Source organism: Molothrus aeneus, chromosome 1 (assembly GCF_037042795.1).
Source record: "Molothrus aeneus isolate 106 chromosome 1, BPBGC_Maene_1.0, whole genome shotgun sequence".
Taxonomy (NCBI): Eukaryota; Metazoa; Chordata; class Aves; order Passeriformes; family Icteridae; genus Molothrus; species Molothrus aeneus.
Window position 1 is genome coordinate 42,691,196 of NC_089646.1, and position 27,756 is coordinate 42,718,951.

Sequence of the window (27,756 nt, forward strand, 5' to 3'; positions counted from 1 at the left end):
TACTCTGGAAGCCCCAACATAAGGAGGACATGGAGCTGTTGCAGTGATTCCAGAGAAGGCCATGAAGATGATCAGAGGGCTGGAGCACCTCTCCTGTGGAGACAGCCTGAGAGAGTTGGGGTAGCTTAGCCTGGAAAAAAACCCCAGAAGGTTCTGGGGAGACAAGAGAGCTGGAGAGGGACTTTTCACATGGGCATGGAGTGACAGGACAAAGGCTGATGATGGCTTTAAACTGAGAGAGTTTACATTGGATATTTGGAAGAAATTCTTCACTGTCAAGGTGGTGAGGCACAGGCTGTCCAGAGAAGTTATGGATGCCCCATTTGCTGTCAGTGCTCAAGGCCAGGTTGGATGGGGCTCTGAGAAACCTGGTCTGGTGAGAGGTTCCCTAACCACAGCAGAGGGGATTTCATGATTTTTCCCTGAAGTCCATAGCATGGGTTTTGCTGGTTGAGTAAAACCCCTAAAATAAAAACAATTGGTTTTTTTTAGTTACTAATACATCTCAAGTTTCAGTATTTTAACAGAAAACACCACCATTGAAAGGTCATACTGAACACATGCCATCCTTTATTCCAAAATAGCCTGTTTTACTCCAAATCATAAGTTCCACATTTAAAAATATATTCTATCTCCTTTGATATAGTTACTGAATCTATATTAAAAAAACAAACTAAACCAACAAGTTCTGCATGAATTTCAATACTACTGCTCCAGAAAATAATTAGCCAGAATAAAACCCAATATTAATTAGTTAAAAATAAAATGAAGTTTTCTTTATAAAATATGTTCTCAAAATCATTGGACATATCAGAGTCTATACAGCACATACAGCTATTGCACACATTTCACTGCAATGACTTTGGGTTTTTTTTGTATGTAAAGATGATTTGCTTCTGGTATCTTAAAAATTCTTCATGATTTTGGATGGACTATCTTTTAATACATTTTAGCTGTATAATGCATAATTTGTACTTTATTTAGAAAAAATTAACATCTGAATACAGCTTTACAGATGAATGTAAAACTTGGGCATCTAGTTTATAACTAGGTAGTACACCACTGATTTTGGTCCCACCAGATCTGTGTTGCCAAATTAGTCAGCCACAGGCTGGAAATAATTAATCTCAGTACTTGTTTGAAAGATACATGAAATTAAGCTTCCTGGCTGTGGAGATGTATTCATCATAACGAAACCTTGCTGCACAACAGCAGCTTGAAATACTATGAAAACAGTTCTCCCATGAACACAGCAACATGACTGTATCTCTGTATTTAAATTACAGTTTAGCTGATATAGCAGTAACTGAAGCCTATCTTGACAGCTTCTCTGTAGTTTCACTTGGATAAATTATTCTTTGCTTCATCCAGCAGTTTACTGGTGAATGCATGGAAACTTCTGCATAAAGTATTCCAGAACAGAACATAAATTATACTTCATAAATATTAGCTTGCTCAGATTTACTGAGAAGTTATCAGGGTCACAGATTCCCATTGTTCACTGCAGCCCATTACATCAAAGCTTCACTTCCAAATGCAAGGCTCCAATACTTGCAATGTAACATCCTCAATTTTAAGCACTAAAAATAGTTTCTGGTCAGTACAGTAATTAGATTGATGGGGGAAAAAAGAACTGAAGGATAGCAAACTGCATGAAAACTGAACTCCCATTTCATTAAAAATAAACTTCACTATTTGCATTCAATTTGCCACAGAACATAAATACTTTGTTATCCTCGAGACTCTGACTTTCTGAAATTGTTCTACAACAATTCGTTCCGTTTGCCCCTTCTAAAAAGTATAAAAAGTCAATTTCTAATTTGACTCAGTTTTTTCAGCAGCATGAGATACACAGCAAAGCAAAGTGAAGGCAGAAAAGCTTGGCCACTAACACCAGTACACTAGAGAAGACAGCAGGACAAAATACACCTAGTATTCACATCAATTCCTTCTGTTTTGCTTCAAAAAACATTTGAAGCCAAGAACTAGACAATTCTCCTAAAAATAGAGTGGCAATGATGATGAATTTCAGTCAAAAGAGTTTCTCTTACACAGAAGGTGGAAAGTAAGTGAGCCAGGCAGAGCTGGTATTACCTAAACTTCCTAACTCAAGAGACAGGTCCTACCCCTCTCCCCCAGAACTCTTCTCCAAGCTCCAGATCCCTGCCCTTCACTTCCTGTGCAGCACCTCTTCCACTCAATCCTAAGGAAACAAACAGCTCTGCTAACCTGGCAGAAGTTGAGCCTGCAGAGAGCAGCTTTTCTGTCAGTTTTTGGCTAACAGTTTTCTGTCAAGTTAGCTGATAAAAGTCAGTTCACCAAAGGGCCAGCCACACAGCAGAGTGCAGCACAGGAGAAGGGGCAGCTCTGCACGGATGCAAGCAAAACAGAAAGGGATGCACACCTGTCATGGTTTGACACTGGCACAATGCCAGTGCCCCCATGAAGATACCTTCTCCCTGGTTTCTGCTGTGAGATGTGACCAGGAATAAGCAAAGCAGGCTCCTACTTAGGGAAAAAGAACCAGAACTTTATTAACTACTCTACAACTACAGATAAAAAGGAACACACACACAGGGAAAATGAAAACTTCACAAGTGCATTCCCTCCTCCCCCCACCAAATTTCCAACACAATACATTTGGTTCCTCAAATCACCAACTCTCGGTCCGGCACCACCTTTTAGACAATCAATCCTCAGTTCATCAAGAGGAGAGGAGTCCTTCTTGTACCATGGGCTTCCCCTGGAAACACAGCTGAAGCCTCGTGTGTTTCTGTGTCACTCGTGGCACTGCCCGGAGTACATCTGCCGTCGTGACTTCTTCCTTTCCATGTCCAGTGCTCTCACCACTGAACATGGACCAGAACTGCTTCTAGGGCTGTCTTTTTTAAGGATGCTCTGTTCCGTTCCAAAAAAGGCACAGTCTCTCCTTTGGGACACCTGTCCCCACAATCTCTCCTTTGGGACACCTGTCCCCCCCATAATTTCACCCCCTGGGGCCGAGGGGCATCAACACTGAACCCTCTTGGTTCTGAGGCCATTGCCTCCCCCTAGAATGCAGTCTCTGTATCACAAGGAACATGGTTCTGTCCATGGCTATACAAAAAGAGTCCAGCAAAAGCCACTCCATCATCTCTTCCCACTAGGATTCTTCTCTATTCTTCTACTATCTCTCACTCGCCCAGACTTCTCTCACACTGGCCCATTTCCTTCCTCGTCTTCCACTCTATCTTCCAGGAGAGGTCAATGTTCTGTAAAGTTCTCATTCTCCAAAAAGGGGTTAAAAGCTCCTACAAGCGGCCGGCTGAACCCCCCCCTCTTCTCTGTCCCAGCCGTGCTGCCGGCGCAGGCCCATGTTTATCAAGTCTCAAGGTTACAGTCCCAGGCAGCGGCTCTCTCTCTCTCTCTCTCTGTGTCTCTCGGGGGGGCTGCCCGATGGCTCCCGGTGTCTCTCTCTCTGTGTCTCTCTTCCACCCTTCCACCCCCGGGCTCAGGCCTACCTCTCTCGGCCTCATGGCTTTCCCCTCCCCCTGCCCAGCCAGCAGCTGGGCCGGGGGAGAGACCCGAACTCTTTCCCGCCAGAAACCCAAGAGGACCCTCCCAGGGGAGAGCTCTGCTTTTAACTCCGTGTTCTCAGAGGCGTGTCCATGTCTCAATGGTCAGGTTAAATGCCAATATTAAAGTCTGAATATCCATTGGCCAAAAACACAGCATCTCAAAAAACACATTTCCTGTCAAACCACCACAACACCTTATACTGCAAGCAGTCAAGTATCACACTTTCAGTGCCCTTCCAGCCTCAAGCTCATTCCATAGTGTCTCTAAGTATAAATGGTCTGAAGTGCTGAAATATAACAATAAAAAGGAAGATTTTCTAAACCAAACAAGTAGAGAAATGCTGCTAATTTATGAGAACGTGGCTATAATCTGATTTTGAGCATACTGAAACTCCAAAATGCTGCCAGGTATGCTCAGTTATTCAATATTGTTTATGATCTGCAAGTATCTTAAAACCTCGTTTTTTAATACTAGTCAGTCAAATCTTATATTCAGTAGTTTTTTAGTGCAAAAGGTTACTGTATATAGCCACAGGTTGACATTAATAATTCAATTTGAGAATAAAGTGTTATACACACCCAGGAACATCCAAACCAGCTCCACACAGGCCAGACAGGGTCACTGGCGCTAGCTGGCTATGCTCAAGCAACCTGTGAACATGACTGAAGCTTGGAAACACTAAGCACACTCCAGCAACACTGTATTAAAGTAAAAAGTCCTTGCAAATACTTGATGCAAAAAGGAAAGAAAAGAATTTGGGTTCATTCCAACAGACACAAAGTGGGTCTAAAGGCAGTGTATCACCATCTCAGGAAAGCAGAGTGTATAACAAGGCCTCTGCTTCCTTCTGCCATCAAAAACATATGACTAGATAACAAATACTTGGTTTTACCATACTGACAGAAGATATCCAGGTCTGAGTTGTGCAAGCCCCTATCTAACTACTAAAGCAGCAGAAGTTATCTGCAACTTCCAGGGCAGCAGCAAGCTGCATTTGGACTACAAAGTGCCAGTTGAGTAGCACTAAGCTACAGCAGCCACAATATTCTTGTTAGTCATATCTTTTATGAGGAACATCTTGCCACCATTCTCTTTGTGTGGCTGTGATGACAAACTGCAATGCCAAGTAACTGTGATGGTAACTGCAATGTTATATGTGTATTACATTTGTTATATGTGTATTACATGTGCTTTTCTAAAGGCCAGTGCTCAACTGTGCTAAATATACAAAATCCCAATGCTACAATCTGAATTTGCCCATTTTTCATCCCCAGAAGAATTAATTTACTCTCCAAATGTTTCCATGCATTTGCAAAATATCCAACTACAATAACATGAACTTATCACAAGTGTCTATGTCTTACTGTAGCCCACACAGCACTTCACACTTTGTAGAGATGCCAAGCAGTTAAAATAGAACCTGCCCTCCTCTGAAAGAATCAACTCGTCTAAAAAACTCCAACTAAATTTTATCACCTAGGAAAGAGGCAATTTCTATTTATTTAATGATCCAATTTCTGTTGATGGTGGTAGAGCAAAAGGAAGAGTACTACCAGAAGCACACAGTTCTTTCTCATCTGTAGTTATCAACTTCTAAATACTGATGGAGCTCATGGTATCACACCACTGCTCTAGACAGAACTCTGATCTAAAGTAGCACATCCATTGATTTAGGAAATGAACTTTATGTCCAACAACAATCCTCTCACTTTGATTGGAACAAATTTTAATTAAGTATGAAAAAACCATGGGAAATTACAAGCAACAGAACTTCTCATTATCTAACTCACTCAGCTTTTTGACAAGCCCTGGGAACATATGATCATTGCCCAATATTCCTCTTGCATCATTATAACTACAGCATTAAACACAAAAGGAAATGAGAGACCTAAATTAACTAGGCTCTTTTCAAGTGTGCAAACTTTCAAGTGACATCACAAAGGGCAGATTAATCCCTCAACTAGCTGAAACAGTTGTTTTCAAAAAGCAAGCTTTTCTATTCTCTTTATTAAGCATAAAACTTAAAAAAGACTTGCCCTAAATATTTCAGTTGTTTGTTGAAAGAAAATGTAAATTATCTTCCTTTATATACACTCATTCTAATATTATTCATAAGAGATCCAAAAAGCCACATTTGTGGCAAACTCTTAGGCCAAAAAAAACCCCATCATACACCCTGATCAGTTTTAGTTCCAATAATTTTTGCAATAATTTTGCATAAATAAGAACAGGCATGGGGTTTTAAAAACACAATGAATGCAAAGGTACTTTAATATGCACAGAGTGTAAGCAGGGGAATCCATTTCAATATGTCATTTTAGTAAACTGAGTTGGATTTCAAGTGGTCAGATGCTCACAAGGGGGCATGACCATGTCACTGCACTGGGGAAAGCATGACCTCCTTTTTACTAAGGAGTAACTTTTTAGATTGGTTCAGCTGTAATGTAATTTCATCCTAAGTGGTGGAAGGATCTTTGCCATTGTCAGTCACTATTATTGCAATATTAATAGCCCCATTCAGCCAACAGCTGAATGAGCTCACAGCACTCCACCACTACTTCAAGCTATATATACACACCTTGCACATTACTGGCATCACAATGTAACTGATGAAATTTCTTTCTTGAAAATTTCTACTTTTGAATTTCTATATATTCCTAGCCCACAAGTACAATCTCATCCTAGCATGAAAGTTTATCTTTCAAGTTTAAGAAAGGTTTGCAGAAGCTCATTTCTCAGTTACATAATTACAATTTTAGTGATAGATTTCCTAAACTTACATTTAAGATTTCTTTTGGGGGAAAGAGGGCTTTAAAGAAGGCCCTATTTCCCCCCCCCCCGACCTTTGTATTCAAAATATATAAATCATATTTAGAAAATTTGTATAGTGTATCTTGCCTTTTTACCCATAGTTAGAAAAGGATAATCCAGACCCTTCAAGGTCATCATCTTATTGGAATCTTAATAGTAAATTTTGGTATTTTTACTCTGATAACTGACAGTACTTCAGAGAGATTTCATAGTGCATTACAAAGTGATGAAAAATATGCCACTAAAATGTTAGGATACAAGCACTGCAATTGCTCAACTGGAATAGAAGTTTGAAGTATCCAGTACCTGAGACAGCATACTGGGGAATAAGTAAGCAAGAACTAACCATGGAGGTATATTTAAATATTCTCAGAAATAGAAAATAACTGGCATCCTTAGACACTAGTTAAAAGAATTTAATTTTTTCCTAATTTTTCTACTGTTCACATCAATCATATTAATGTGATATGCACCATATTAACCAGATCTCCCCCTCTCTGAATCCATTCAAAAATTTTCTTTTAGCACTATTCAGAAGTTTACCTCCCTAATTGTTTACAAAGTCCTCTAACAAACATTATTACATTTATCATTAAGAGATCCAAAGCATGATTTGTTAACTATATAATTCAGTTTGGACCATCTGGTCATAATGCTCCTAATTCCCCTTCCCCCATTAATCTCCACACACCACCTTTTTCCCAAGCATCTTCAACTGGGCATCAATATCAAAACCTAATTTTGTGCTCATCCTCCAAAATTTGACTGCTATTCCATTTTTCAATAAATAATTCACATAAGGCATTGTACAGAATAATTAACAAATGCACTTTTCCATCTAGTTTTGAAGGCCACTGCTGTCAGTTACACTCATGCTTCAGGAAATTCTCAAAAGGAAATAAGAGAACACAGAAAAACTCAGGAGTTAGCTCTAGTTTGCCACTAATAAAACCAGAACCAACTCATCTGAATCATCTGACTCCAAACAGAAATCATTTTGTAAAGTATCACTGTACCATCAACATCAATTTGCAAACCCAGAAATAATGAAGATCCAAAATTCCTAATTATAGCACACTTGGGAAAGTACTTTCAAGTCTGGAAAACCCAGAGTACAATACCTATTCAAAGACAGAAGCCACAAAGTGCTATTCAAATGCTTATGCAAAGAACCTAAATATTTTACCTAACAGCTAAAAATATTTATGTTTAAAAATGATGCAAGAATTGTAGTTCAACAGTGTGCCTGTCAGCACACAAAATTAGCTGATTGTTCACCTCAGGTAAATTAGCAAAAACCTGGACAACTCTGCCTTAATTTAAAACCATCACTACAGTCACTACTATAAAACACAACAAAAGACACACAGCCATGTACAGAGTCCTAATGGGTGCTATAACACCCATGAAAGTATCAGATACTGATAAAAACAAGAGGCATGTTGACTACCAAAGGCTATTCTTGAAGCACCATTTGCAATTATATGTGCCTACACCTGCTGGGGAAGTGAGCTGTACCTCAGCTAACAGATTTAAGCAATCTCTATGACTACAGGACAATATTCAGTGACCCCATCAATGTTTACAGCTATTCTAAAAAGACTCTAAATTACTTCTACTACAATAAGCAGTAGGATCTAAGAGAGACAGCAAGAGAATTACATGTAGCAGTTCACCCTGCACACTCCACTTTGCAGCTAGAAACATGAAGACTCATTTACACATTACTATTTCTTTTACCTTTTACACAATCAGGAGCAACTGGGAACTCATCCACTACTTTTGTTTCTCAGACAATGAAAAGGCAGAGGTGGGATAGAGGGAGTTGAGGCTTTCTTTAACCTAACTGCCTGTCTCCTCCTTTGATAGCTGAGTTAGTACTTGGTACACATGGCTTCCCACCACCTTGCAGCAGAACATGTAAGCAGCCTGGGCTCACAATGCTATTCTTACATGGCTAAATTGAGCAAAGAAAGTCACTTGTGGCTGGGTGCAAGGGAGTGTGGGGGTCTTATTAAAAATAAATTCGAAACAGGCAACTTTTCAGAAAAGATGATGGGTTCTCTCTAACACAGTATTTACAAATATACTCATTGCATCCACATTATTATTAATTTTTTAAAAATAATTACAATCTATACAATTGCACCATTTCATACAAAAATAATTTTAAAGCATATTTGAGAATGTTTGAGTATCTCCTCTAAACAGAGCTGCTCCAACATGACCTCATCCACAGCTCATCGAGGTTATATTACTTCTTGCCAATTAGCTGCCTTCCATATTTGGCATTATCTTGAAACAGAACACAGAAGTACAAGATCATGGTATTTATGTTTATAGATTACTGGCTGAATTCAAAGCAGACATACATACCCACTGCTGGTGCATCATATTCATCCCCAAGTAAAATTTCAGGGGCAGAATAGGCAAGAGATCCACAGCTTGTGGTGAGCTTCTTTCCAGGCTGAAATTTGTTGCTGAAGCCAAAATCAGTCAATTTCACAAGTCCTTGTTTTTCAAAGAAAACCACATTCTCTGGTTTTAAGTCTCTATGAACTACATGCAGTTTATGGCAGTAGGATATAGCATGAACTATTTGAGCAAAGTATTTTTTTGCCAGATCCTCATTGAGACCTTCCTCATGTTTCATGATGTAATCAAACATATCTCCACCATCCCCTAGCTCTAAGATGAGATAAAGCTTTGTCTGGGTGTCAATCACTTCGTACAGCCGCACAATGTTGGGATGCTGCACTAATTTCATGCACCTGACTTCCTGAAAGAGATGTCCAGTGGCAAGAGTGTCCAGTTTGGTCTTGTCAATGACTTTTACTGCTACTTTTTCACCTGTAAAGACATGCCGAGCAAGTTTGACCACAGCAAAATGGCCTCTGCCCAAAGTTTTATCCAAGTCATACAATCCTGCAATTTTTCCATCATATCCTCGTTTGAAGCCTGCCATTCTGTTTCAGAAGATGAAATAATATTTAAGCTCTTTGGAAACGTGGTATTTTCATATAAGAGTATCTGATGCAAATAAATAGTCCATAATCACTGCCAAGCACACCTAAAAACAAAGAGACAAGATTACATACTTGTATAAAAGTAAGGAAAAATTATTATCCTGTAATTACCCCAGGTTACATTAGCACATTACTACAGATTATTTATGAAATAATCTTCAGAAATTTTTGCTAAGGATTTAGTAAGGCAGGCTGTGCTAACTTGCAGATTTCTGACATCACATTATCAGTATGCTTGAAGAAAGAGTTTTAACACTTCAATAATGAAAATTTATAACAAATTCAGTGGCCTTCATTGTCTTGAGTCAGAAACCTTTCAAGCAGCACTTGAAATCGGTGTTATAAAGACTGTTAAAATTGGCAAAGCTGAAATCTGTAACTTTTCCAGATACACTATAAAACAGCTGGGCAGCACAGAATATCATCAAGATGAACATACTTAACACATCCCTTTTTTGGCACATCCCTTCATATTGCACATGAAACAGCTTTAATACAAAGTTCTGATGGCATGACTTGGGACTTTTACCTCCCCCTTTTTAACAGCTTTCTGTTTAGTAAAGCTCAGAGTGACATACAATACTTAATTTTGTTACTCTAATTAGCTGAAGCATTATCAATCAATACTGTAATTACAGCAAGTGAACAAAGCTTTGAAGGCTGAAATGAAACATTTGGGTTGGATGCACTCAGTGGTAAATAAAATTTGTTGTTAAATATTTTGACTGAAGTTACACAAACTGGTGATAAGAAGTTTGGAGGTAGGCTACCTATGTTCATCAGGCCTAGGAATGAGTGAGGAGAAGGGGAAGAAGAGTTCAGCTTTTGCATAGTGAATTCCTGCTTACCAGGTATTTGGCATTTAAGCAAACAAGACTCAACTTATAAAATATTAATATTCAAAACTGGTCTCATGTCCCACTGTCTTTTTTTGTTTTTCCACATACAAAACCTATCAGAATTTTTTCCTGTATTGTTAACTTAGATTGAGGTTAAAAAAAAAAAACAAACCTGTAGCTATCAAAAAGCTAACCATTTCTCCAACTTTGAGTACAAAGCAGTTAGAAATATGAAAATTAGATGGCTCATTGCCAACTCTAAAATACAGAAAAAACAGCTCTTTAGAATATATTTTCAGTTTCAAAACTGAACTTCAAAAAGAAAAACTTTGAAAAGGAAGCTGGCAACCAAACAGCCCCTTACATTAGTTATTCTCAAGTTAAAATGTAAGCATTAGATTAAAAACACTCCCTGCTAAACAAGTTATTTCACAGACAGTGAAACTAATGAACCTGGTTTCATATGAATTCAATTACAAGGTTGGGGGTCCTATGAGGATTCTGTGATGTTTAACAAGCTCACCTTACTGCTTCTCTCAGCTGGAGCCATGGTATAACCTCTTCGCTATCCAGCTGTCTGCTTCCACAAAACCCATAGAATTCAGTTTGAGACCTCCACGCCTGTAAAATTTGAATGAAATCAATTAACTTCCAAAACGTCATAACCTAGACAAGGAACAGGGTTAAGCATAAGAAGCATTAATACAATAACAAACAATAGAAACATTGAGGTTTTGGGTTTTGTGTTTCTTTAAAGATAGTCATCAAGCTTCAACAAACTTCACTGGGTTTTGTGTTGCTGTATGCACCCTTTTGTTCTGCTACTAAGCACTGTGCTTCACATGCTCTTTCAAAAACCACTCCACCAGAAGATGTTTGGCATATCTACTTCCCAACCCTTCACAAACTGCTCATCTTACAGAGCTTCCCCTACCATTCCCATGTAACAACATCCCGTCCTTATTCAAAAAAAGCACAAAACTGAATTAAAGCAAGCTACATTAAACTAAATGCCCACTCTCCTACCTGGTAGAAACTATTACAGAACATAATACAATGGCAAATACAACAATAAACAATAAAACTCTCCTTATCTTTCAGAGACTCAAAAACTTCTTTACATCTGAGAGCAGTGGGTTTGTGTTTAATAGCACTTGACGGATTCTACCCCACCCTTCCCTGTGAAACTGGGCAGGTGCTTTATTAAAGCATGTGAATTTTTAGTATCAAGAACATACTGCAGCAGAGCTGAATAACTTAACTATGTGCTGTGAGAAGAACCACTTCCTCTTGTTTGTTTTTAATCTCTTGATAATTTGTGCATCTTCTCATTCACCATCTGTTCCAAAACAAGAACCATCATACTCCATTTACCTTGCCTCAAGCAACTCAGAATTAGTTTCCTCCCCTCCTAGCTTCAACTCAATTTTGTTCTAATCCTAGTCTATAAATCCTTTTGCAGAGGTTATTCCATAGGCTTTAGCATTGCTCTCACCTATCTCTACTCATTTTCTGGTTTGTTCTATTCTACTTTCTTAGGCCATTTTGAGGGTTCTTTCACTACTACTGCACACTAACAATGCTTTCAAGCAATACTTTACTTTATAGTTGTGTAATGTTCCATCATACTGACCTAACCCCAAAACAAACACTAATGAAAAACAGTCCATGTACATACATAAACCACCTAATCTTAGCCTGTATGAAGCAGAAGGGGATATATTAATCAGCTGTGCCCCATATGGTCATGCAGCTCCAGAGTCTCACTCCTAAAGAGATTGCCAGCATTTAAAAAAACCCAACAACAATAACAAAACCCCCCACACAAACATGCTTTATAGTATTGCTGTCTCCACAGCATCCTAATCTGACTCCTAACTGCTTCTAGATTAAAGAAATTAAAGGGAAACTGGAGCACACAAATTAAAGACAGCTTGTCTGAATTCAACTGCAACACTCAGCAGTAAGGAAAGATTTATGTTCATTACTTTGTTCACTTGGCACATTCTCAACCATAATTGCACAAGCTCAACAAGTGATTTAACTTTAAATCACAGAATACACATAAAAATCAACCTGTCAACAAAATTCCAGCAAAACCCAGTTATGTTTAAGGACTGGAGAATTATATCAGAGAGTGATCAATAGGATAAGAGCTTACAGACACGGAAGATAAACTATGTTTACTAATGTTGCAGCCCCATTAGCTGTAACGAAATTAATGCAAATTCATTAACAGTTTAACCTAAAGTCTCCACAATAACAGACCAACTAACCCTTAACTCTGTGGTTTTAAAATAAATCTGCATAGATGAAGCTCCCACCGCTAAATACAGAGATCTCAGATGCAACACATGGTTGGAAAGTACAAAAGTTTAGAATTGTTCAGTAGTAGGAAGTGGATGCAAAAATGTCATGGTGTATATAGATACAAGCCTTGGTTACAATTTAAATATGCTATCTAAAGGAGCACAGTTGCCATACCAATGCATTTCAAAGCAGTTTCTTTTTCCCAGTTTCTCTTAAGACTAAGAAAGTGGAATTTTGACAGTACTTAAGGATCCACTATTTCAAGCTGGAGCCTCTTTGAGCCCCTTTGTTGTTGTCTCCTTAGTTACAACAGTAAAACTTCTGGGGCTGACTACAGATGAAACCACACAAGCCTCTAGTTTTGCCATGGCCCTCCAAAACAGGATTACTTTTAATGATAGATCATTTTGGTGATCTAGTTTACAATGTGATCTCTTGAACATTTTCCCAAGTGAGGAAACTACAGACTAAAGCAGACAACAAGCAAAATTTCCACCAGCCACATGTTAACAGCAAGCCAAATGACAGCCTGCAAAAAAGCATTTTAGAGACAGTTATACCACAGAAAATATTTACCTGTCTTTTCATTCACATTATGTTAAACCCCTGATAAGTTCATTTTTCAGCATTAGAGTTCAGTTTTTCTAGTTGGTGAGTTAACTAACCATTAGCAGCGCTTAATCCATGCGGCTAATTATGGTTCTAAAAATGCATTTTTCCCTAATTATACCAGAACTCAGCTACGCCCCCAATACTCATTTTATGCAATGTAGACATTTACCAGTAAATAAATTCAGAACAGATCCTTCTTTCCACAGAAGCTCATATACCTATCCCACAAAACACTGCAAACAGCCCCTAATGGAGATCTGCAGGAACTGTTTTGTAACATCACATGCATCCTATTAAAAATCTTAGCAACAGCATTGTGATTCAACCATCTTTAAAAGATGGATGAAAAGATCTGTTTAGAAAAAGAAGCATGTTTTAGAGACACTAGTTTTTCTTTAAGCAATTCACCCTATTCAAAAAGTTTATTAGATTATACACTGCATGTAAGACCAGCCTAGTTCATCTTACCCTAATGTGTGTATTAGCTTACTTTAGAAAATGAAGCTTCACGATCCCATTTAAACAAAATGTTGAAAAACTATCAATGCAAAGACTTCCCTGCATCATCAGTCCAACAGACATAAAAGCTGAAGTAATCTTCACTGGGACTTGTCTGTCCACAGACAGCTAACCATTCCTGTCTCCCTTCACAATAAATGGAGATTAAGTCAACACAGATAAGAGTCTGTGATAAAACAAATTGCACCCTAAAGCAGACAGCCTAAGAGATCAGATGAATCATTTTGTAAAAGCACATGCTTTCATTTTCTGTAACAGGAGTTTAGAATGAATAGTTGAGTGGATGCACACATTATACACATCCACCAGACAGATTAAAGTTTTACCCTGCTTCTCCTTTTGCTCTCTTATGTCTCAGATAAGTAACAGCATCTATACCAATTATTTATTTACTACATAATTGTATGTTGATGGTAAGACTTATGCTGATTGTGTTCCTAGAAACACTAAATACAAAATCTGACATACACAGAATATGGAGATTCAGAAGCATTTTTTTCACAAATTGTACAAATCATCGGAATCTGAGAGCAAACTGAAGAACATATTAACTCAGTAAAACAAACTGCAAATACAATTCTTTCCAATATTTCCTCCCAATTTTTACCTGCCATCCAATGTATCTTTACAGGGTAATCTATGAACCTTTAAAAACAGTCTGTCTTGTTACTATATGACCCACTATTTGCACTGTTACACCTTGACTTATGTGTCAACCTGCTTTCCCCCAGAGGACTTTTTATCACCTTTCTTTTGGTATAAGGGAGCACCAGAAGCAGGCAAAAGGCATTGCAAGAGTGACATGTGAAAAACACACACACTCAATGCATATCACATGGCCTGAAAACTTATCATTATGCAACTCCTCCAGCGGATTTCAAACTTCTTAAGCTCCTAGTACCCAGGATTTCTTGAATATTCAAGACTCAATATGGGAGTCAGTATCCCAGGAAAGTGTATTCTCCTTCTGTTTGCATACAAGTGTCATGATCCAGCAAAGCCCTTCTTCCTCCACCTTCCTATGGCCTTCACAATGACCACTCAAATGTACCCAAAGAAACCATGGCAATCTACACTTGCCCTACAGCCAAACATTTTGTACATGCAGCATTTTTGGGGGGCAGAGGAAGACAATTCACAGGGGCAGTGTGTTACAACTCAGCCGTTATACTTGCAATGGCCTCTAAAGCTTTATTTTCTATTTTATGTGACTGCACCACACAATACACACTTATCTTCCCTTTCACTGATGACAAACCCTATAAACTCTCCTGGTCCCAGTGAGTTCCATGATAAAACACTACAGGAGATTTTTTTCAAGGTGTAGATGCACTTCTTTCATTCTCCTGTTAGGCATCAGTGTCCATATCCAGCCCATACTGTGTTACTGAAATGTCAACATACATCAGGAAACCTCCCTACTATTCAGCACTGACTACCTCTAAAATGATGAAGATCATGATGAAGAGTTATCAAGCAATGCTGTGTTACAAACATAAAAAGAAGAATTAACCTGCAAAACTTAACTGAACTCCCTAGTTTTAAACAGTCTGTAGAATTTTGCTCTGAAAAGATACAAGAGGTGCCAATTGCTGATGAAGTTTTGCCATTCTAAACATTTGGGAAATCTCTAATGAAATGTGTTTCATCATTTTAGAATGTATTGCAGGCACTGGAGCTACTCATGTCTAGACTTAACTCTTCTTAGTATTGAAGTAAAAGCAAAATGCCAACAAGAATTCTTCAATTCTAAGGTCCATTATTCAGTAAACAGCCAGCAGCAGAAATATTTGGCAGGTCAATAAACTTGGTAAAACATTGCTCCTGGACCAACAAAATGTTGGAGGTAGGGAAGGGCAAATTATAGATTTGAGAAGAAAAAAGTTACTAATAGCATTTTAGAACAAAAAATGATGACAGCCTGAATGACCTGACTTCTAAGAGCAAGACACTTTGAGGTAGATCCAATGCATGAGAAAAAGAAAATGCAAAAGGTACAATGCAGGATTCTGGATATCATCAATTAAAGAACACATTTATTTCTTAGATAAGGAATTCCCAAACTTTCAGATCTACAGATTGCTGTATACCATCTCTCTTCTTGAGGACTAGTGCAGTAACATCAAGCATAGACATAACTCTTTCATACAGTTAAGCTGTGGTAAGTGATCTTCAGAACACTAGCAAAAAGCAAACTAAAATTTGAGAACTGTGTGTAGAAACTCCACCTAAAAGTTGGTATCTGTGTGAGAATCACCCTCCATACAACACCCTCCAACTTAAAGAAGCCACTGGATCTGAATTTGTCCTTCAAGGCCTCCCCTTTAAAAGTCAAGAATGTCTATTTCCTTTTTCTTTCCAAGCAGGTGAATGAGAAAAAACAGAGGCTACGCTGATGTACAGACTCCAAAGCAATAGTAAGACAGTAGCAGTAACAATGAGATGATGATTTTACACTAGACCCAAAGTTATTAAGAGGACAGAGGCACTAAAACTGATGGAACTATGAGCCACTGACAAACCCATCACTGGTAGTTACTGGCACTGGTTCCAATTGTGAAATATGTTAAAAGCCCAAAGTACTTTCACAACCTTGCTGATAATTCGCTGCAGTTCACAAGGTACTTTCCATTTCTAAGAGGAGGTATTACACAAGACAAATACAAGTTGCCCTATAGATTTAAGAACTCAGCAATAGCTTTACACCATTTGAAGTCCTCACACAAGCCACAGCTCCAAAAGCAATCTCATGTTGTATCTGTTTTCCTCTTATGCCTTCTCTCAAAGGCCAGCCTGTGGCCTTTCATTTTTAAAGAAAAAAAGCAAGAGAGACATTACCCTGATTACATACCAGAGGCTTCAGCAATACAGCACTTAAGCTCTGAAGCTGCTCCTGAAGTATTACTGTATAGAAAAATACCAGATCTTCCTGAATAGCCACATCTCATAAATTATCTTCTGCACAGTAGTGTGTGATAACGTCTTTTAAAAGTACTTATTTCAAGTTTTGTGATATCTGCTAGTACTTTCTTTCTGTATCTGTAAATCAGCTATAAAACTTTGTTCAGACCCTGTGATGTCATAACATATAGAAAAATTAGTTTCAGCTGATAATCTCATGTTTTACAGTTCCCACTAACAGAAAAAATTTTCATCAACTACAGAAAATTTGCATGGATATCTTAGTTACCGACATCCGTACATTTAAGCAATCCTGATCTGGTATTTCTGTCAACAATTGTATAAGCAACAGAGATAACTCACAGTAGTTGGACTCCCTAGCCCAAAATTATACTTTTCCAAGCTTGATAAACAGTATCCAAGTAGATTTTTGAAGATTTTTAATATTCTAAATCCCATCATATTTTCTTTTTTTTCTTCTTTTTTCTTCCCCCAAAATAGCTAGGAACATGAACCGATCAACAAATATTTTGCATATCAGGTGATTCGTGATAGTATCACTATCTTTTAGACAGCATGCTAAATCTTTATATCTAAGAAACTTACTGCAGAAACTTTCAGAAGGCAGATAACTCAATTTCTCCACCAAACTAAACTCCTTTAGAGAAGCTGCTTCATCTACTCCATGTTCATGAACTCTCAGAATTGTTTCACCTTTTTCCAATGTCTATTTATTAACATTACCACATAATTTTGTCATGCCAGGCAGTGCAGCTAAGACCATAAAGAGGAGCTCTAAACATTCTGCCATTAATCAGTGAACACTTCAGCATGGCATAACATTTCAATGTTTGTTGTGTAAATTCAGAACCACAAACATGATTTTCTTCCCATATCAAGGGAGGTGAAAGCATCACACACCATCTCAAACACAAGTGTTAAGATGCAAATATGTGTGCATACCCTTAGCACCTATTACAAACAATAATAATTGCTATTAAATTTCTTAATATCTTCAAGGTCAAATATCATATAGTTTTGTTTGATTAGCAATAAATCTGGTAACACAAAATTCAAGTACTGAATTGACTTAAGTTGCCACTATGAGACTGGTATTTTCCATCTAGGATACAAACTGCTTAAATCTTGATAAATATATTGACTCCAACCAACAGGACTCAGTTTCAATACTTTATTCTCATTTATAGCATCCCAAATTAGTCAGGAACAGCCAGACCTGAAATTTGCCATGCTTTAACATGAACTAAGATTATAATAAAGCCTAGGCCATCATTTCTCAAGTAAAGTCCAGTCAGTAACTAGACAGTAGTCAGTAACTCGTTTTTCTGCAACTTTCTGCTGCAGAAAAACCCACAATGATACATAAAGAAAGAAAACAGGCTGTCAAATACAGTGTAACATTTGTGTCCCAGCACAGTTGTAGAAGATCACTGTAACAGAGGGATTCAGCTTTTCAGAAAGTGAACATGCACTGTTTTATACTTTGCAAGTATAATTATTTCTCATTAAGTTCTTAACATTGGTGACTCAATCAACTTATGTGTACTAGAACTCCGCCAGGGTGAGTTATCCTAGAGTTGTGAGGGAATATACGTTTTTTTCAAATCCTCTTAAGCTCTTACATAATACTGTTATGTGTATTAAAACAACAGGTACTTTACATTATTATAGCAGCTGTAGCATTTCAGTTAAGTGCTTGAAAATAACGTGACACAGAAGATGGGCAGAACCTCAGAGGCTACTAAAGTTAAGAGCTTATAGAATTTAATATTACTATATTCATCATAAACTGCAGCTCAGCTCTATATCCCTGATCTGAACCACGTTTCATTGGTAAGACACAATCATAAACATTAATCAAGTAGGAATGGGCAGAAGTTCACCAATAAGTTTCACAGCTACAGCATTTCAGTGAAATTTTGAGAATCCAGAAAAGGAAATACATTATTTCATAAGAGACACATTGTGAGGAAAAAACGTAGCTGCACTAGGATACGGTGCCCTTGAAAGCAAGGCAGGCCAAGCAAGACAAAGGTGCTACTTTGGCATTACAGTTGCCAGTGGGATAAAAGGGACAATGATACACTGAAGGTGTAGACTGCAAAAGAATTATTCAAGTATGATTCAAAGGCAGTTAGAAGAGACCAGGCTGGTCAGAACAGTGCACAAGATGACTACTGCAAGTAGAAGAGTATCTGCTGTAGCATATTAGCATGCACACCCTTAACATGCTATTTCTTTAAAATAATCAGAAAGCAGACTATTTATTACAGTGCAACCACCCACACCACATGGCAGTATCAGTTCTCATAGCACAATGATTCAAGGAACAGCAGTAACCTGTAGGGTGTCCCGCACTCAAACTGTACTTTCTTGCTTCTCAGTTGGGTAAAATGACAACAAAAACCATAACACAGTAAGCACATTAAAGATGCAATTCTCCCTTTTCCCTGTTTTTCATGAAAGGCTCAGGCATGGATCATAAAGATGCTCTTAAAAGAGCCAGATGAATGTGCTGTCTTAGATGCTACCTTGCCTACCAGGCAAAGCTCCAGCAGTCAGGTTAGCTTCCCTTTCCTATCACTTGAAAAAAACATGTCATCATTCTACCCCTTTTTTGGTCATTTAGGCTATTCAGGAAAATTAAGAGACAAGACTGGACTTTCTCTTCCTTAGTTTTTATTATTAAGTCCTCTAATCTGGATGTTGTATGCACTAGAAGTCAAAGGGGCAGACATTAGTCTAAGTAAACATTTTGACATGTTTCACAAGGTAAAATTTGATTGCACTGTTTGGCAATGATTCTTAGTTCTTATTTGTTTCAGATTCCTTTGAAGGATCAGCAATAGTACAAAAACACCCACGAGCCAATTTCCCACTTTCTGTGATATATCTGCCAAAAAAGTCCCAGAATTCCTTAACTCAGTTCCTAATGGTGCGTGCCTTGAAAAAAATGCTTAACTGCAACACAATAAACATTTGCTAGTAAACACTTCTAGAGAGATTTCACTTTGCAGAGATTCGTTAAACTGGTCCTTCCCCAGAGCCTGAAGATCCAAATATATCCATAATAAACAACTCCAAAAAAGCAGCAGATATGACTAAGTAGCAACTGCACTACAGAGGGCAGGCGTAAGCATATTTGCATGCACTTCATTCAGCTAGATGCCTGAAAATCATACAATACGCTTCAGCTGCTCCAGGAACTGTAATACTGTAATGGTACCACCAAAGAAATGACTGCTTTGCCCTCATCTGCTCATAACAAGCTCTTGGAAGTGAGATGATCAATAAGAAACTATCTATGAATAAGCAGAAACCCAAAGCATGTATCCTACATAAAGGTTTCTCCTTCACAGGTATACTAGCATCTCCTACCAATAAAAATATCCAATCTGAAAATAGGTCACTTTTGTCACCAACCATACTCTGGCCAATACAGGGGGTTTTGCCCTAGTGGATGATTTCCAACACTTTACTCAGTCTACTGAGTAAAACCCTGCTTACTAAAAAAAAAAAAAAAAAAAAAAAAAACAAAAAAAAAAACCCAAACCAAAACAAATAAAACCAACCACATGTATCTGCCCTTCAACTATTACCACGACTGCACATCAACTATTTTTAAAACTCATCTAACTCATCTTCCACTAATTTAAGCACCTGGGTGCCAAAACTCACCTGACAATAAGCACAAAGACCCCTACGTAGGACCTTGCTAATTATTCTACCAATTTCTATACTAATCTCTAGGCAGCGAATTCAACGTAGTAAGTAAGTAAGTGTGCTGACAGCAGCACGGCACGCACTGACAAAGAACGAGGGATACTTCCAGCCTCTGTCAGGAGGGGCACGCTCCAGCCCTGGGCACAAGGAGACCAAGGCAAACCTGTTGGCTACGCACCGGATTCCGAGGGGCGAGATGCACCGTCATTCCCCTAAAACGCACCCGCGGCCGGACCCGAGGCTCTCGCCTCGCTTGTTTGTTTTATTTTCCCCTTCCCGGCAACAGAGCACACGCGGCGGAGCCGGCGCGGGCAGCAGCAGCGGGGGAGTGGCGGAGGGACCGGTGTCACGGCGGTCACACGCGCGGGGCCGGGTGTCACCGCGGTCACACGGGGCCGTGCCGCACGGACACTCCGCCGCGCCGGGGCCGCGGCAGGCTCCCGGCAGCCCGCCGTCCCTGTAGGAACACCTGCATCCCGGGAGCCCGCTGTGCCAGCAGGAACAGCCGCGTCCGGGGAGCTGTCGTCCCCGCAGGAACACCCGCATTCCGAGACCCGCCGATCCCGCATGAACACCCGCATCCCGGGAGTGCGCCGTGCCCGCAGAAACAACCGCTTCACCCCTCCCTTCCGCGAGCCCTCCCCTCCAGCCCCGACACACCGACCTTCGGTGGCGGCCGGGAAACGTCCCCTCACCGCCTCCTCCTCCTCCTGGGCCGAGGCCGCCATTGGGCTCGGCCGGCTCCGGGAGGGGGAGGAAGGAACCCACCACACCCCACCGGCCCAGCCCGAGCCGAACGCGGCCCAACCCCGCCGGCAACTTACTGCCCGCAGCGGCGGCAGCGTCTCCTCGGGGCGCCGCGCCCCGCGCCGCCCCCTGCATGGGCAGCGCCCGCTGCGACTGCCCTCGGGAGCGGCGGCGGGGACGGGGAGCTCCGCGGGGAGGGAAGGAGGGACAGAGGAGGAGATGGAGAGGGTCCAAGAGCCCAGCGGAGAAGGTCGGCGGGGCTGCGGCGGGTGGCGCCCCTCGCCCGCGCTGCGCTCGGACGGGACCCGGCGCCGCAGCCGCTCCCGCTGCGCCTCCGAGCCGCGACTGACAACAACGGCCGCGGCTCGCGCGGGGCCGCGAGGGGCGGGGCGGGGCCAACGCTCGCCCGCGGGCAGCTGCGCCTGCGCCGCGCGGCGGGAGGGGACGGGGGGGGGACGGGGGGGGGGGGGAGGCCGCGCGCCCAGCGCAGCCGCGGCGGGGGCCAATGGCGGCGGCGGGGGCCGGGCAGCGGATGGGGGGTCTGAGGGGAGCGGGACCGCCTGGTTCGGTCCGTCCTGGGTTTCAAGGAGGTCCTGAGCAGTTCCCCTTAGACATGGGAAAAAGAGCGGAAGGCGAAGCGCTGAAGGTCGGAGGTAGAGGGTGAAGAAGCCCGTTCGTCCGCCACCTGCGTGACGGCGCCCTGTCCCTCTGGAGGGGACGCTGGGCTGGAGGGCTGCTTAAAGTCATGAAAGGGCCAGGCCTGTGATTCCTGGGTAGAAATAATAGAGTATAAATGAGACTACACCGATCACAGAATCCATTAAATTGGTATAAACTCCTGAGGTCGTCCAGTCCGACCCGTGACCGAACACCACCGTGTTAACCCGACCATAGCGCTGAGTGCCACCTCCAGTTTGTCCTCAAACACCTCCAGGGATGGTGACCACCACCTCCCCGAGCAGGCCTTGGTGCCCCTTGTGCCCTGGGCAGCGATGGTGTGAGGGCAGCGAGGCACGCTGCTGTTGGATTCCCCTGTGGTGCGATGGATGGTGGGGGGCATCTGGAAGCAGGGAGAGTGCGAGGAAAGGATGGCACTGAAGGTAGTGGGAGAAAACAGGGCGAGGAACGAGCCTGGCAGGGGCTCCAGAGCTTCCCTGCGCACGTACCCGGCTGTTCAGGTAGTGAAGGCGAGGGAAACACCTCGAGTGTTTGGGCTAAGTAGGTGCTAAGAAGGGATGAACGAAGCGGTTGCTCGGAGCATCAGAAATAATGCAAGAGTTTGCTCTGAAGATCAAGGAAAGAAAATCTTCGAATAGCCAGGGAATTAAAAGACTTGAAAGTGTCACTTTGAAAAGTGCCCGGGTGTTGTTTTTTTCAAATAGAAATGGCCAATCAAGAATTATGGACAGAGAATACAAAACCTCATTATATAGCTAAGCCTAATTTTAAGAAAAATCTTTGAGAAATGCTTTTCATTTTTTCCCATGCTTTTACAAAATTTGGATATCATTCTTTTGTTAATAGCTTATGTACAGTAGAGGCTATTGAATTAACCTGGAATTTCTTAGCTTGAAACCAATCTTTGTGAATACACTAAGGCAGACAATACAGTTCAGGAAATAACTAAACTGAAATAGTGTGATCATCTGTCATAAAAAGAACATAATGATTCTTTATTTTTAAGGTTTCAAAAGGGAAATAAAGTAAAAAATACATGAAGGTTTCAGAATATGTTTATTCTGAGCACTGCCTCCTACAAGAATGAGAATTTCATTATTTGGTCATAATTTAGACCACTCCATGGTCTAAATTCTCTGCTCTCCAATCAGGCTTGATTCTCCACTCTTGCACCATTCAAGCCCCAATAAAACACAACTGATTGCTGAATTTATGAGATGGATTTGATGTAGGAGATTGCAATAACCAGCCCATCACCTGTGTCTGCCTGATTATCACTGATTTCTCAAGCCTGAGTTTGCACACGTGTGTGATACACACCACTTGGATTTCTGAGCCTGCTGTGATCAGGTGATGCCTCGTGCTTGTCTTGTAAAACTTGAATCTAGATTCTGTCTCTAGTTAATAATAATTATATATTTCCAGTTGTTTTTCATTGGTATGTTGAAGAAGGCACATCTCACAAAGAACAAATGATGATTCAGTTCAGTGCCTCTAAGTCTTCCTTAGCAAAATATTTTGGCATAAAGGACTTTTTTATATCAGCTAGAAATCACATTATCTTCTATTGCACTGCCACACAGGATATTGCACTCAGGTGTACTCAACTTTTCTGTGTTTGTTTATGTGGGAGAGCAGGTGGGTGGAAAAGTATACATTTACAGGGAAGAAAAAAGGAAATTCTCACCTGCAACATAGCTATTTTGAGATGCTACAGTTCGGGTCACTTGTGCAACACAACAGCTCTTTTGCTCAATGGGATGAGTCTTTGTAGATGAGTATGTGTGAGACCAAGAAGGGGGTCAAGAATACACTCTGTGCTCAAGTGGAGACAGCAGGGACTGGCAGGAGTCTGACAGTCTGCAGTGGGATGGACTGCCTGTTTTCAGGCAGCTTTATCACTGTTTACACGAGACCACATCGCACACTTCTGGGCTGAGACCAATACCATCCCCCAACAAGGTAATGTAAATCTCCTGTCACATATACAGTCACTTACACTGGGCTTTGTCTTCAGTGGCACGGGGCCTTGTTTTGATTTTGTGTGGTTTTTTTACAGTGAAAACATAATGAATGTGATAGCTACATGCCTGCAAAATCACACGAGCTGCAGCGAGGTTGCTGGGGGAGGTTGGCCCTGTGCTGCTGCTTTTGGTTGGCCTGGCCTGGTTTGCCCAGCAATAAAAGTGCCGTGCCTCGGTGCCCACGTCAGCTATAAAACATGACAGCTAATGCATGATAGCTGTGCCACAGCAAAACACACCTCCCCTGTCAGTCATTGCCCTGAATGTATTTGTCTAGGGAAGGTGACAGCAACCGCCTCATGCGTCTGTCTGAGGGATTGCTCATGGCAGACATGCATCCAAATCAGACCAGACGACATTCCTCCTTGCTAAATCCAATCCATAATCAACTATAGGAAGAAAATGGTAGATAATATTGGTTTTTACAGAATACCTACTGGCTGACATTAGAAATAACCTTGTTTTACATAAGACACAAGAAGTGTAAGCCATCTGTCAAAAGTCTGGAGTGTATACACACGTGTGAAATTGCTGGTCTACAAGATTTGAGAAGGGATATGTTCTTTAAAAGATGAATCATTACGGTTCACCTGTTTTAAAAATTAGGCTAATACTTAATGTAAATTATTTTGCACCTTTCCAATGAGATGTGTTGAAATGCAAAGTAGTGCAAGAAAATGTTGGGATGTTTCAAAATGCTTGAGGCTTGAATAATGACCTCTGACCAGCCTTTGTGAGTATGTCCATTCTCCCTAGTAATTCCCAAACCCACTGGTCAAATCTGAATTAAAGGGCTAGATATTTCTAGAATTACATGTTTTCATAAGTGTCATGAAACTAGGCCTGTGCAGCAAACAGTAGCCTTACCTGTACTCCCTGTATAGCAAAAGCTGCAGTGTGAGCTCACCCTTCATTAGTCACAGGAGAATCCGCATGGATGAGAGTGGCTTTTTCCCCTCAGGGTGGAAAAAGCTTCAGTCAAAATTCACACTTCATTAGATACTGGATAATCGGAGCATGAGGCTCAAATCCATAGGCCTCATTAGTTCCCTTTCATTATTAAATTATTAACAGTTTCCCTGACAAAGCAGAACAAAGCAGCTGCCTTTGGACAGATATAGAAGAGTACAATTTATACTGCAGCTTATGGAGGACATTCAGATCCGTACATTTCCATGGTCAGGGGAGGTAACTCAGGTTTCTGGGCTGATGCAGAAACTGCTGGAAATATCCAAAGAAATCAACTCTTTTCTGAGGTCAAAGCTGTATTTAAGATTTGCAAATGATCCCAAAGGCAACAAGAAGAGCTTCTGCCACAACTCTAAAAGTAAAAGACTGAAAACAGGAGTGGTTTTGTTCCTGAGTGGGGGAAGTGATCTGGCAATGGAAACAGATGAGGTTGTGGCACTCGGAGACGCTGTTGCCTCAAGCATATCGTCAAGGTCTCCAAGATCTCTCTGCTTAGAATTCATGGAAGAGAGCTGCCAGCAACAGGTGAGGATCAATTCAGGGATTGCATGGGAGGATTTGACCCATAAACATTCATGTGATCAACAGAGCTGTATCCAAGCTGTTGAGGGAGCTGTCTGGTTTCACTGCAAGACTGTGCTTTTGTCTTTGAAAGACAGTGGAGACTGGGGTCTCCACAACCATTGGAGTGTTCTCCAATAAGTCTTGAAAAAAAAAAAAAACTCAAAGGAAAACTGTTAGCTGATCAGCCTCACTGCAGTCCATGTGGAAATCCTCTTGGATTTCTCCATGTGGAAGTCCTCTTGGAACACTTTTCTGAACACAGGAAGGAGGTGATTGGGAGCAGTCAGTGTGCCTCGCCAATCCGATTGCCTTCTATAGCAAAATGACTGGATTTGTAGATGAGGAGGAGCAGAGGATGTTATGTACCTTGACTTTTGCAATGCTTTTGGCACCGTCTACTGTCTTGTATTCAAAATAACACATTGTGGGCTAGATAGATGGACAACCACATGGGTAAAAAACTGGATGATAGGACACAGAGGCCAGCAGTTAAAGGGCTGTACTCTCTCTGGAGGCCAGTAAGAAGTCAAGTACTGTAGGGATCTATCCTGAGACCTGACCTGTTTAATGTCTGTAGGAATGCCTAGAGGAGGTGACCGAGTGCCCTTTCATCAGGTTTGTGGATGACAGCAAATTAGTGGCAGAGCCAATATGGTCTAGGGTAGAGCTGCCACTCAGAGGGACTCAGGCTGAAGGAATGGTATGACAAGAACCTCATGAAATTCAAGCAGGACAAACAGTATCTGGGACAGACTGACTCCATGCAGGGTACAGTTCTGCAGAGAAGGGCCTGGAGTCCTGGGGGACAGCTGGGGTAAGCCCCAGCCAGTGATGAAGGCTAACAGCACCCTGGGCTGTGTCAGCTGGAGCACAGCCAGGAGAAGGGGGGAAGCAATTACCATCCTCTATTTGGCACCCAGACTGCATCTGGAATACTGTGCTTTTCCACCACCATGTAGTTGCTCTACAATGCTGCTGCAGGCCTTTCCAAAAGGTTTCTCCCTCCTTCTCCTAGGAAGGAAGAGAGGCACAAACACCCACCCACAGCCTGTAGTACAGAGGAGGAGACACAAAGCATGGGCCATGGGTGCTCCAGTGCTGCAGAGGAAGAAGGTGTGTGCTTCCTGCCATGGGTGGAGAGAAGCACACTGGTGCTTCCAGTTCTCCACTGGTGCCAAAGACAGAGTTTCTGCCTGCTGTGAAGGAAACACATTTTGTGTCCCCTAACTCCTCATTTGCTTTTTAGTCAAAGCAACTAATCCCACCTGGTGACACAAATAGCAGGGACAGTGATACAGGGGACCCTTGGACTGACAGGAAAACTGGGATGTGGCCCAAGTTGACTTAGGCAAGGAGGCCAAAATATCAGGCTAAGACCCAGCATGCAGCCTCTGTGGGTCCTGACTAGCACAGAAGCAGTGCAGAAACTTTGCCCTTCCTAGGATACCTTTGTCCCACATCTCATTCTGGTGAGCTGATGACACAGTTCAAATGCTCCTGGTTCACTCAGAAAGGAACAGGACATTAAAAGAACATCAGGCACAGAAATGATGAATGAAATAAGGTATGACATGGATTCATAATGCCTTATTCTGAAAGGATAAAAATGTGTCAATCTGGAAGGAAAGGTAGAGGCACAAAGTCTGTGGACATGCCATTAGTGTTCTAAGTGATAAACTAATTAAACATAGTAAAGTTAGGAGTGGTTCTAGGGCTGGTGCCTTGCATACTTTTTCACTTATGGTTTTGGGCTCGGCCCAAGTTATTTAGGGATTCCTAGTAACTCTTGTAGAAGAGCCAGCATAGGAAAAAGTGAGTCAGTTGTAGAAAAAAAATCCCTTAGTGCCAACATGTTTCTTTATAGTAGTCAGGAGCCTAACTCAGGAGTACTCCCTGTCCTTCTCTGTTCTGGGAAAGGTTGGGAGGCTTTTGTGTGGGACAAAGTGCCAGGTTTCCTTGTGCAGGTGTCACGCTGGCTGGGGAAGACTTTGTCTGAACTGGATTCCCAAAACCCCTTATCACCTTGCCAGGGTAGAATAATAAAGAAAGCAGCATTGACCTGGGATGAGGAAGGACAGGTATGAATGGCAGAAAGAATTCTTTCAAATTCTCTAGGAAGTATGGGGCTCAAATACCCTAAATGTAGTAGAAAGTGTAGAAAAGCAGCCATATGTGCACTGCTACAGGGAAAAAGCACACAATTATTGCATTAAAATCAAAATTAGAATTCTGATCATGTGACAGATTACTTAACCCCAGTTGTTTGCTACTGAAGCATAAGTGCTAATGGCTAGGATATGACCTATATTCCACCCTGCCTCTTTAATGGATGAAACAGGACCATCATGTACTAAAAAGCAAATATTTAAAAGCTTTTTGCACTATTATAATTGTTGCTTACTTTCAGCAATGTTCAAACACACATTACCTACAGAAGGGTCCTTAGTAGTACAT

At 41.1% G+C, this 27,756-nt stretch overlaps 1 protein-coding gene across 1 annotated transcript in view; it reads right to left on the minus strand.

The window, feature by feature from the left end:
- Positions 1-21,374, minus strand: part of SNRK (SNF related kinase) — a 41,200-nt gene extending 19,826 nt beyond the window's left edge. Inside the window, exons 1-3 of the mRNA XM_066555738.1 lie at positions 21,145-21,374; positions 10,758-10,855; positions 8,746-9,439 (exon numbers count right to left, since the gene is read on the minus strand). Of these exons, the coding sequence (XP_066411835.1) occupies positions 8,746-9,334 (589 nt within the window). The 5' untranslated portion in view covers positions 9,335-9,439; positions 10,758-10,855; positions 21,145-21,374. The remainder of the gene's footprint in view (positions 1-8,745; positions 9,440-10,757; positions 10,856-21,144) is intronic.
- Positions 21,375-27,756: the final 6,382 nt, after the last annotated feature.